The sequence below is a fragment of the Ochotona curzoniae genome, unplaced genomic scaffold, assembly GCF_017591425.1.
Source record: "Ochotona curzoniae isolate NIBS_2020 unplaced genomic scaffold, NIBS_Ocur_1.0 contig_3622, whole genome shotgun sequence".
NCBI lineage: Eukaryota > Metazoa > Chordata > Mammalia > Lagomorpha > Ochotonidae > Ochotona > Ochotona curzoniae.
The window spans coordinates 23,504,199-23,516,922 of NW_024465926.1; the positions used below are offsets into that span (position 1 = coordinate 23,504,199).

Genomic DNA, 12,724 nt, shown 5'->3' on the forward strand with positions numbered 1-12,724 from the left:
TAAGTGTAAATAAAATCTATAGCATTCTGAAACTGACACCAGATTAACTTGTGGAACCATGGAACTTAACTTTCTCAACGTTCGCAGTTTGTTTTTTAGCCATTTGAGACAAACAAAACAAAATTACAGGAATATATTTCTGAGGAGATGGATGTTAGATTCTGTTTGGTGAAATTATCTATTTTTTCCCAGAAAGTTGTTAAAAACTTTTCGTATAATGGTTGCTACTCATGTCTCCCAGCTAGTTTATTCTTTTTCTGTATCCTGTCAGACTCGTTTCTCAGGAGAATAGAAATGAAAGCACTTGCTTACACTCTGTTCAGATCGTGGGAGAATCTTTTTCTGTTAACTAGCATCAGAAAAGAATTCTGAGAGTGAAGGTGAATTTTCAGAATACTGTGATGCATAGGAAAAAAAATTTATCACAAAATATACTAAAAATGAACACAATTTTAAAGTAAAAATAAAATGAATTCTGGAATACAGAATTGCATAAAGATGTTGTAATTATCTCAAACTACTATTCATGGAGATCAAATGAGGTGTATAATTTTTTATTTATTAGTTCTTTCGTAAGATGTGTGCCATGGACTATTTGTAAATTTTAGGTGATGTGGGAAATTGTGTCTTGAAAGCAAATAGTGATTGACACAATTTGCTTGAACCATGCACTTAAAGAGAAGTTAATCCTCTTATTTTTTTATGGGCCAATTGAAAATTAATACAAAATGAATATAATGATATAATTCATCTTGGTAGAAACAAGAAACTATTATGTTTTCAAGGACTTAACAGCAAGCTCTTAACACATTCTTTATTTAGCCCTGGCACATGTTACCATAAAGCAGTGCATTCGTTCTTACTAAGTTAAAGCAGAAATATTAATTTCATATTTATTTAACAACTTGAAAAAATTCAAGGCAGAATTAAACGCAGACGGTGTAAGTGGTGCCGTTAACAGCTGCAATTTGAAATCCAGACCAAAGCTGGTGTCATCTTTTCATGTTTTTCATGACCCCCATGTAGTTTTATACGACACTCACCTAATGTGTAATTCTCTTTTCATTTTAGCTGCAGGATAGAATTAATGATTTAGAAAAGGAACGGGAACTTTTAAAGGAAAACTATGATAAGCTTTACAACAGGTAAATCCTGACTCCATGTGTTTCTTGTTTGAACTCTTAATATCAAAGCATTTGTTGTCTGAATATCTAGTATCGATTAACAGCAGAGGATAGCAAAGCACATGTTTGTGTAAGACATTGTGTAAGCTTGTCACCCGAAGCAGTGGTCTGTCACTGCTTAAAAAACCGTCTCCCTGTGTTGCCAGGAGAGGCTGTCATTTTTGGAATGCAGACTGTATTTACAGACCCTGAGCTCAGCATCCATAGTTGGGAATTACTCACAACACCTTGAAATACAGGTATTGTGACTGTGTGAGTGCCCACTTTGCAGACAGCAGAATCAAAATAGAATCAAACGTCGAGCTCGTGTTTGAACCTCTCTGGGGCTCACCACTGTTCCCAGCTGGCAGTAATTCTGACGGAAGCACGGGTCTTCAGCTGAGAGTCCCCCTGTCCTTATAACGACAGAGACGAGGCAACGTGCTTGTCTTACTCTCAAGACGAATTTTAAGTGGCTCCCTCCGTTTCATTTCTTAACTGGCTTCATAATTGTGAAGTTTTAGAAATTAGTCACTTCTGGTAATGTTACAAACTTCTACTCCACAGCTAAGTAATAAAGGTGTCAGGTGTGTATGATATTGAAAGTCTTTTTTAAGACATGATCTTGATAAATTATAAATTATGACCTTGATAAATTATAAAACATATGAAAGTAAATTTCATATTTTTAATGTATCGTGCTACAACTGAAATTCAGCAGTTTCTTCTGTTGATCACATAAAGAAATTTCAGAAAATAACCCTCTAAACTACACATAGTTAGCATTTCAACTGTATGTGTTAGGTTTTATAAATTAAATTTATCTTTTTGTAAGCTAACCAAATCACCCCTTAGAGTGTGAGAATAAGCTTTCCTTTTGTTTTTCTTTGTGTCACCTGAGTTAATGTTAGGCGTTATTATCATTACACTGATTTCTGTCATCTGTGTTATTTACCTACTACTGTTGAACGTCTTTGCACTTAAATTAAGGGTGAGCAACAACAGGTTGAGATGCCAGTTAAAACACTAGTCCGGAACCCCACAGTGGTGGAATGGCTGGGAGTGTTTACATGGACTTTGCCTTTATACTCCTTCTAGATCGTTTAGACCCACTTTTTAATCCTGGTCGTTTTTCCCATCAATTCTGATTAATTTTACTCAAACTGTTTGTTATATATCCTGTTTAATATTTCTATGTCTATAAAATTAATACATAGATCTATTCTGGAATACATCTGAGTGTTCAGTTAATACGTGTATGAAAATTCAAACGTCTGTTTACAGCTGGAATGGCATCATATTAGGCGGCAGAGATAATATCCCCCCCCATATCTTATCAGTAAAGGAATTGAAATTCTGAAAGAATTGACTTGTGCAGAGTCATACTGATGAGACTCCTACTGAGAAATAAACCCAGTGCTTTTGACTCCAGATTTTGAATTTTTCCCATATGCCTCACTATCTCTGATTTTAATTGCATTTGAAAATTGTAGAGATGAAAGGGGAAAATCATGGAATAATGGAGCTGTCAGACATTCAGGTACTGATTTACATTCATCCTCAACATCTTGTAATTTCAAGTAATTTAACATGGCCTAAACACTCTTGTAAGAAACTAAGTGACATTTGGCTATTACTTTTAACTTTTCTACATCTCTTCAATTTGGGAATTTCCTGAACATACTGTCCGGGAATTAACAAAACATGAAACTTAGCTTGAGAATAATGCAAGAATGGAATTTTGACATGTTTTTCTCATACTTACTTAATCACCATAAAACTTTATCTTTCCATGTTAGAAGATGATCTAAGAGTGTAAAGCTGGCTTTGAAGGAGATTTTTTTCTTGTTTTAGTACATTATACTTAAGCTACATGGTTTTGTTCACGATAAACACAGACCTCAGTATGCTGCTTCTACTGGAAGTCGATTGAGGTATGTGAAGTGTATATACGTAATGGATGTTGAAATATTTAATGCCAAAAAACATGAATACCACTGAAGCACAAAACCCAGCAGGCACACATGATAGTAAATGGAACTATAAAATTCTTAAATGTGATTTCTACGAGAATGCATGCTTTCAGATTCCTAGTGGGACAAACTACAGAAGTCAGCATCTTGTCTGAGATGCTTTTGTTTTGTAGCGCTGTTTTTCGTCATTTACAACTAATTCTTATGAAGAACTACATATACTCCCTGTTACTCAAAATTGGCTAGTTTTCAGGAGAAACAATATGATTTACAGATTGCATTCGCATCTTCCTTTCTGAAATGAAACTTTGAATGTGTTTCTTACTTAACGTATGACATATTGAAGAATCATGTGGCAAGATAAAACCCTCATGTTAGGATTTGGTATGAGCCTTTTTAATATGCTGAAACATTTCTGACACAATGCCATGAAGTAAAATACAACTAAGAAATGTTCAAATTACAAGTTCCAAGAAAGAATTTTTTTTTTTTTGCTATTAAATCTTTCTTTTTGTGCAGAAAGAAAACTGTACTGTAATATGACAGAGCTGTGTCCCGTGTTTAATATGTGACCCTGTGACTTGATCAACAGTGCACAGTGCAGTGGTCCTTCAACTCTAATGTACACGAGCGTTGTGGAAAGCTAGCAAAGTGGAGGTTTCCCTCAGAGACCCCTCTCACCTGTCCCACCTGTCTGCCTCTCCCCACCGTCCTGCTGCAGTTCAGTCTGTTTGCATTTGAGCCGCAAAATCTACTGGCAATTATCTAAAGACATTGATTGTTTGAAGATGACTGATCCAATGCCTGTTTTTAAACCGTGTCCATATAGTTTTAGAAGTATTAACCCTTTTAAGAAATGGATGGTCAGCTAATAATCAGTGTACTGCTTCCAACCCATAGACCCTACTCAGTTTCTGGAAAATGAACATCTAACCCCTGCAGAATTCTAGGAAACAGGAGAGCTCATGTGATAGAGTGCTGCCCAGAAATCAAACTCTGTCTGGGGCATCATTTCCTTCGGGAAATAAACCCATCCTGATGTAAATAGGTATTGAATTTTCATTATTCTCAACTGAAGTAGCTGTGGATTACTTTTTGGATGATTTAAAGTTTCTTATTCCCTAATTTTATACATATATATATATATGTGTGTGTGTATATATATATATATATAATAATGCCCTGGAAGAAATAGAATTTATTTTGTAGGAAAAAAGACCTAAGAGGAGAGACAAATTCTTTTTTTAGTCTTATCATGTTTTTGATCCAGTACACAAACCCAGGGCTGCCATGGACATGCCAGTGACCACAGGCACCAGCGGGCACTTCTTTGCAGACTGACATATCACCGCTCTTAACAACATAATGTGACAGTGAAATGTATACAATAACCAACCATCATCCCCCCTCAGTTGTCACTACAGGCAGTGCACAAAAAGATTTTCATGAATAAAAAGTTCTCTAAGACTGTTCTCATATGCAGATTTAATCATGTACACAGCCCTTACAAAGCAAATGGAGCCAGATGTGGTTCACCATTGATAGTTACACAGATGGCTCCAAGCATATGAGTTCATGAGGAATTCCTCATGAAACTCCAGTGGAATGTAATCCTAAATTTAGAGGGAAGATAGCAGTGGACTAAATTCAGATTGACTTACGCTGATTTACACTAGTATTTTGTGGCTTTGGAAAAACCAGGCTGCTAAATTGTTCTTAATTTAAACACATACAGTTTCTGATGTTTCTGCCAGATTAGCTGTTGGTGATCTTTATGCTGGGACTAATGCTATTGGAACACTACTGTTTCTAATTTTTGGCATCTGATATAATGGATAGCTGTACCTATTTCATCATGCTAATTTTCTCTGGATGGTTCATGTTTTTAATAATGCAGCACACACACATGCATATGAGCGCGTTCGTGCTCATAGCGTGCGTGTTTGATAAATATAACTTGGAGAGACACAGAAATTATATTCGCTCTTTATTTTTAAGCAAACGTAAAGAAATACATTTTTAGTTTAGAATAGAAAGCATATATTTTGTTTGGACTTCATTTAAACTGAGGTAATTGTAGCTTTGATAAAATTGACTTAAACTCTTGGTATATGGGATCCATGTACTTTTTTAAGTTTCCATATGTGAACTAAGAACACTGGTAGGAGAGACAGATGTCATATTGAGAGGAGCTTCTAGGATTCCATTTATTTTCAAGGTCATGTTATGTTAAATGCAGTAAAAATATTCAAAATGTGAAATGAATACATAGTTTGGCTCTTCGAAAGCTGTGTCCCCCAGAATAGTATCTCTTTTGGAACAAGACCCCATGACTAGCTAGGAGCAATATTAAGGGCAATTTTCAGTAATATGTTTGTCCTCCATTTAGTTCATCATCAGTATAAAACCAAATTTTTATAAATTTTGTTTCCCTTGCTGGATTTAAAATAAGCACAAGGATCAAAGGTGTTGATGCTTTTTCAGCCATATCCAGCTTCCTAATGGTTTTCTGCTGAAATGCATAGAAAGAGCGAATTTAAGAAAAGAAAAAAACTATCACCCCAGGGAGCTCTGTAAAAATATCAGGTTGTGAGCCGGGGATCTTGGTTTTCAAATCCAGGAGTCAACAGCTCAACTAGCCTAGCACCGGAGTTCACAGCAGTATTTAGGAACCATCCCCATAAACAAATGATGTAAATAGGTATTTATTGTCTACCTTCTGTTACTTTCTTTTTCTAAGGGATTCTTCCTCCCAGTGTGCTGGGTCTTGGTCATTAGCAGATTTTGTTTCACATGAACGAGCTTGTTATCATTCTCATGCTTCCTGGAGGAAGGCACGTAGCCAGGGGTCCAGGCCTCCGTCTGGGAGCTGCTGACGTGCTGCAGGAGTCACCTCCAGCAGCCAGCGGAAGCACAGGAACAGCTGGGGACCATTTTGAACAAGTTGAAGTTAGAGGTCCAAAAGAAGAGAGAAAGGTTGTGGGACCCAGTAGGAAATGTGTTGTCGAACATGAGCAAGTTTTAAATGTCGTTTTATTGAAAAGTGGCAATTCTAATCCATCATTCCTTTCGGGCACAGGGTATTGATAGTCTACCCCTCCACGTGTGACAAATAGAATTGTTTGTTCTTAACCTATTTCCTTTGGCTTTTTAGAACAAAAAACTGCATTCTCACTACTTCTTAATTAGTATCAGAATTGCTGCCTTGTGATGTAGTTATGCTATCACTTTGTGGCCAGTGTGTTGTGCGTATGTTATTATCACAGATGCTTTAAAAGTCTCACGGAATTAAAAGATTGGGTGGAAAGCACATTTTCTCTGTTAAGAGAGGGTTTCTAAGTGGGAGAGGACGGTTTTGTCCCGTGTCAGTTGCTGAGGTTTGGGAATTGTGGATTCCTCTGGAGTATGTGCACTATCTGAATTCCTTTCCTAGTCCCACAAAAGCTGCACACTGCCAACTTTTCTGACTTGAGAGCTCTAAATTAAGGCCAGTTCCTCTGCTCATCCCACAAACTCTTTCATGTTGCCTAACCGCAGCCTGAGAAAGGCGCCTTGGTTTCAACAGCAGCAGACCAGCATATGTTTACTTAATTCCTAAGACATGATGACAGTGGTCTCTGTGCCACTAAAAGCTTTTCTCTTTATTATTTTCGGTTGAAGCTGACTTCCAAGCTCTCCCTGCGTGTCACGTGTGTTTTGCAGTGCCTTCAGTGCTGCCCACGAAGAGCAGTGGAAGTCAAAGGAACAGCAGCTCAAAGTGCAGATTGCTCAGCTCGAGACTGCCTTGAAATCTGATTTAACAGAGAAAACCGAAATCCTTGACAGACTGAAAACGGAAAGAGGTATATGTACACTAGATGCTGACTGACTTATCTCAGCATCTACCGTCTGTTCCCCGAGCTGTTTGTCACTCTCCCCAGCTGAGGACCACACTGTCAGGTAACAGCCATCCACGCTCAAGCGTGCGTTTGGTTAATGCTTCGAACGGCCTTGGCTCAGCCCTGCGTGTCTGCCACGGGATGGTTTGTCAGAGTTGCTCTTGCTCACATTGTCTTCAATCTGTCTAATTTTCCTGAATACTGAGCCTTCCTTTACGCATCCCTCAACAAGGATTCCTTGAGAACTAGTTTGTGCTAGGAGCTTCTGTAAGTTCTGGGGGCGCAGCAATGAAAACAGTCAAAACCTTGCCCTGAGGAATCATAAAGGTCTCAGGGGACAAGCTGACCCTGATTAAATAAACATGTGCTATGTCGGGGTAAGCATCGTGAGACAGCGGAATGGCAGCAGCAGTTGCTGGCCCTCTGGGATAGAATTGGACGAGAAAGACCTCTCCCATACTGAGCTGTCCCATTCACTTCTCAGCCACGACCTGAAATACTGGGAAAGCTCAGCAAAAAGTGCTGCTAAAAATAATCCTCAATAATACATTTTGTGTTTAAGTAACAAATCTCATCTCTTTTGTCTCCTAAAATAATTATAACAGCGTCTGAATCACCACATCACTCACACTTGCATATATTGCATATACATTATTCACAGTGCACAATAGAAAAATGAATCATCTGTTTCATGTTTGCTCATCCCTTGGATAAACCAAGTAATGGGAACATAATGTTGCTTCTTTTGAACATTTGCAATTCAGCTCCATGAGAATGTTTAAAAATGTAATATGACTCAGTAAAAATAAAAATTATGTTTTCAGTTAGTACTCATATATTTCTTTAGATCATAATGCCATATTTCATTGACTAAAAGAAATGTTATTTTTTCACATGTTAGCATCTCTAAAAATAGGATCATCCTGCATATGATAGCATTTTAAAATTGAAGTTCGACATTTTTTTGCATTTTAATGTCTTTAGTTGGGACTTAGATTCAATCTATTCTTTTTTTTTTAAAGATTTATTTTATTTTTGTTGCGAACTCAGATATTCAAAGAGAGGGAGAGACAGAGAGGAAGATCTTCCATCCATTGATTCACTCCCCAAGCAGCCACAATGGCCGGAGCTGAGCCAATCCGAAGCCAGGAGCCAGGACAGAGCCTCTTCCTGGTCTCCCACACAGGTGCACGGTCCCAATGCTTTGGGCTGTCCTCACCTGCTTTCCCAGGCCGCAGGCAGGGAGCTGGATGGGAAGCGAGGCTGCAGGGGCTAGAATTGGTGCCCATATATCGAGGCTGCAGGGGCTAGAATTTGTGCCCATATATGGGATCCCGATGTGTGCAAGGTGGAAACTTTAGCCACCAGGCCACACCCTCAATCTAATCTTAATTTCAATGAAATGCTCTAGTACTGTGTTCCCTTATCAAATGATTTAATTTGATGACAGACTGTTTATGTGTTTCTTGTCTAGAAATTTTTAAGTAAAATAAAATAGCAATATATTTTCTCACCTGGTGGTTATTTAAGCATTGTAATACCAGAAATTTACATGATTTCTGGTTTTAATATGCAGTACTGACTTGCTAACACTTAGTACTTGCTCAGAAAATTCTTGTCACTGGTGGAAGTGGAAGTACTCTCCTTTGCCAGTAAAGATAGGGTATTCATTTTTCAAGGAAAAAGAAAGAAAATAAGCCTTTTTTCTTTCTATACTCTGTATTCCCTTAGGTGTCAACAGTCCCCAAAGTGTTTTTCTGAATTGCTCTCTGGACAGAAACTCTTCTTAAAGGAACGAAATATGGGGATTTGTGTTTGCATCATTGTTGTTATGAGACATTTTTGAGAGTTATTTGTTAAGTATTATGATTACCAAGGTATTAATGACTAGTTTACCTATACCATTACTTATCTCTCGCTTTCTCTTTTTTTTTTTTTCTACTGGTTCTTATATCTTGGGGGGATTTTAAAACATTCCAGAAACCACCCAGTCCCACAGCTCTCAAGGTAATCCCAACTGGTGTTTCCACATGTATAGATACCGTTTTGTAATGTGCCTTTTTATTTATGATACTGGGAAATCGCTCATTGAGCGTAACTATAAATCTGCATCATCATCGCTCATAATGCCTGTGACGGTTTCCCAGTGTGGGATGTAACTGATTACTTAGCAATCTCCTGATGAATTTCTAAGTAACTTCAGTTTTGAGTACTATGAGCAGTATCTTTCTACACATCCACGCATTTGTTTTCTAAGGAAAAACTACTAGAACCAAATCTTATATTTTCTAAATGCAACCTATTTTCTGGTCGTTTTTTGCCGAGATACCTCAAATTTACAAGTTCAGTATTTTAAGTTTTTGTTTTTATGTAATAATAATAATAATAAAGTAACAATAGGTCATAAGAAAAATATCATAACCTTTAACAGTTTTTTTTCATAGGGAAATAATAAAAAAAATCAAAATCATCTCTGTCTCTCCTCTCTGTATATCCGCCTTTCCAATAAAAAAAAAATAATAAAAATAAATCTTTAAAAAAAAATCATCTATTTAAAGGAATCTTTTAATGTTTAGAAAGTTCCTTTTTGCATGGCAGCTTTTGAAACTGTTTAATTTTGCTTTGAAGTCTCTTCACACATTCACCTTTTCATGTATCAAGTGTTCTTTGCCAGAAGAGATTTCCCTGGCTCCTTGTAGTCATTCATCTAACTGGCAAATTATTTTTAGAGAAGACTCACCTCTTTATTCAAGGTACAAATTAGTTTCAGATTGTGTGAATATGTAGAGGAAGGATATGTAAATGCAGTTTGCATTTGGTTAATGCTTAAATTAACTGCATGTGTTTAAGGGCTTGCTTTTGAAAGTTCCTTTCTATCTTTAGCTGAAATGCATAATTCAGCATAGTGCATATGGTTATATTGATCACAGCTGAAGACATTAACACAAAGGCACTCTGAAAATTGTTTAGTTGAATTGTTCTCTGCACCCTGCTTATTAATAGTGTGCTGGAAGAACATCATTTTAAAAGAGTGAAATGTTATCTCACTCGAATAAAATGCTGTATAGCTTAACCTGCTTTTTGTCAAATCATAAGGTAAGGAGGTTAATGTTCATCTTGTACAACGTGCTCTGATTTTTCATATTACAATTCAGCAAGTCTATTTCCTCTTTGAGCTAAAAATGTATCTTTACTTTTTAAAGACCCAGGAGTTACATCCCCAATAAACATTTGGAGAAAGGAAAGATAATAGTTGATAGTTCTACATAAAATTAAGTGGAAGCAAGGTTACAGGGACGCAATAGTTTTTGCACTGATAAGACCCTTGTTTTTAAAAATGTGTGTGGATACATAGTTGTTGAAGCAAAAAAAAATCAATAAAGGGCAGAAACATGTAAACAAGTTTATTTATGCTTAATAGCGTATCATTCTTAGGAACCATGCTCTGAAAAAAACTGAAAGATCAGTAAATAGAAATAGAGCATAAAATACCGATCAAAGCATAATGTGTCTGGATTAAGATGGAGTAGTCGTGTTCTTTACACTTGACTTCATTCTTAGAAGCCCTGAAAGTTGCACTTACTTAGTTAATGAAATTATCCAGCTCTGTCTCAGTCAGCTTTGCTTTTCCATCCTCCTGACTAAATCCACCTACTTTGCATTGCATCACCATTAGGTATGGATATTGTTTAACCTAACCAACTATAAAATAAAGAGCCCTGGATTTTGATTCTATAATAAAGTTTTATGAGAATTCATATGTTATTAATCCCAGTTTTTCATTTAAAAACAAGTGTCTGATTTTTAACCTTCAGCATTTCCAGGTATTGTTCACATCTGGAAATCTTTTAGCTCACTAGATGTGAGCAGTATATCCTGCAGGGTAGCCTTGTAAGCTTCTATCGATAAGATAAAAATGTATTTTGTGTGTGTGTGTGTGTGTGAGAGAGAGAGAGAGAGAGAGAGAGAATAGGTGTCTCTGTATACCAAATGGTCACAAATCCATTTTTTTTAACTTTTTAGACCTTTTGGACATCTGTGACATTAAAACATACAAATTCATTCCATTCTTTTTAAACATTTTACTTTTTTAACTTCAATTTAGCATTTTTACTTTATGTAGTGATTATAGCTTGTGAACACAAAACCTCATAAGTCAGAAACACACTGACGTAAAATGCAGTCACTGTGCACATGCATTCATGAAGGAATTCCTGGCAGATGTGTGGATTTTTTTTTTCTTTTTAAGAAAAGGAAGCAAGAATGTACAATTTAAATCAAAGACTTGAATTGACTGCAGATACTGGGGATACCCTGGTTGAGAATTAGTCAGCCGTGGGTTCAGTGAGCTCTAGTGAAGGGTGCACACAAGAACGGGAGACCCAAGAGAGCAGTGGGTTTGGTAGCTGATTGTTACGCACCTTTTAGCAGAATTCAGCTTGTCTCATCCAAGGTGTGAAAAATTAGGCCCTGTGAGTCTCCTGCATTCTGTACACATGGCTTTATACTCCTGCTTGTGAGTCATGCTAATTACTGCCCAGGCAGACCTGTTCTATATCCATTCTTTCCTACCCTACTAATGAATGGCTTGAACTCAGTGAAGAAACACATGCACGCACACACATGCACACACACACATGCACACACACACGATTATCATCAGTACAACAGTTCACCAGTGGAAAATCCCAGTTCTCCCACCATAACAAGATTTATTGGAGGTGTGGCTGATCAAATCATGGATTTAGCATTTATCAGAGCTCTCATCTTGTTTTAATAAGGAAGACTTTATGGGGAAAAGAAAATGCAAAATCAATTAGAAAACTAAAAGACAAAAATTTTTCTTTGCATGCCTTTCAGGACCCTTAATAAGTAAGTAGAAATCAAAGATTTGGAAACATGTTCTTAGGCATTTTAAATAGAATGTTTCTTTGAAGTCCCAGAGGCCACAATTTCCTTGTATTAATGCTGTGAACTTCAGTCTTGAGTTTTTGATAAGTTAGTGATTCATATGGTACACACATGATGGTAGTCATTTGTTCCTCATTTCCCTGTTGCCTTTGTCTAGGGGATAGTTCAGTTTCCTCTCTGACCAAAACAGCACTAACCAAGCTTGGTGTGTAACAGAAATCTAATTCATTTAAAATGTGTGTGTTAGGCCTCATTGTCACTTAACCTTTCTAATTGAGTTGAATTTATTTTTTAAGACCAAAATGAAAAGCTCATGCAGGAGAACAGACAATTACAGTTACAGTATCTGGAACAGAAAGAAAAATTTGATGAACTTGAAAACCGCATGAAGTTTTACAATCAGGTGAATTATTTTCTTATTTAGAAAAAAAAAACCCAAAATTTTATTCATGGAGAAAATTTTATACTACAAAGCAAAAGAATAGCAGTATCTTGGTATGGTATCTGGTGGCTTATGTTTCATATTGTGAGTACAGTGGGAATGTCTTTGACCTGGTTTATTAATTCAAGGTTTCACAGGGTTATTAACCTCATCGGTTGTGGTTGTGCTTGCCTCTGATGCCTCAATGCGAGCTTTTACTTAATCTGTTGCAGGAGAGTGAAATTAATGTTGATGAACTGAGTGAAGCCCTCCTGCTTATCAAGGTAACTTTCTCAACTTCATGTCTGTGTGCAACCATGTCAGCGTAATGAGGGCGTTTTATCTGTGCCCCTTCTGTTTGGAAAATAAATTACCTGT

The 12,724-nt window shown here is 36.9% G+C and overlaps 1 protein-coding gene across 2 annotated transcripts in view; it reads left to right on the forward strand.

Moving 5' to 3' along the window:
• Positions 1–12,724, forward strand: part of RPGRIP1L (RPGRIP1 like) — a 93,979-nt gene that overhangs the window by 29,213 nt on the left and 52,042 nt on the right. For both annotated transcript variants that reach the window (XM_040982701.1, XM_040982702.1), the window contains 4 exons: positions 1,072–1,145; positions 6,839–6,978; positions 12,222–12,328; positions 12,580–12,630. In XM_040982701.1, coding sequence (XP_040838635.1) covers positions 1,072–1,145; positions 6,839–6,978; positions 12,222–12,328; positions 12,580–12,630 — 372 coding nt within the window. The remainder of the gene's footprint in view (positions 1–1,071; positions 1,146–6,838; positions 6,979–12,221; positions 12,329–12,579; positions 12,631–12,724) is intronic.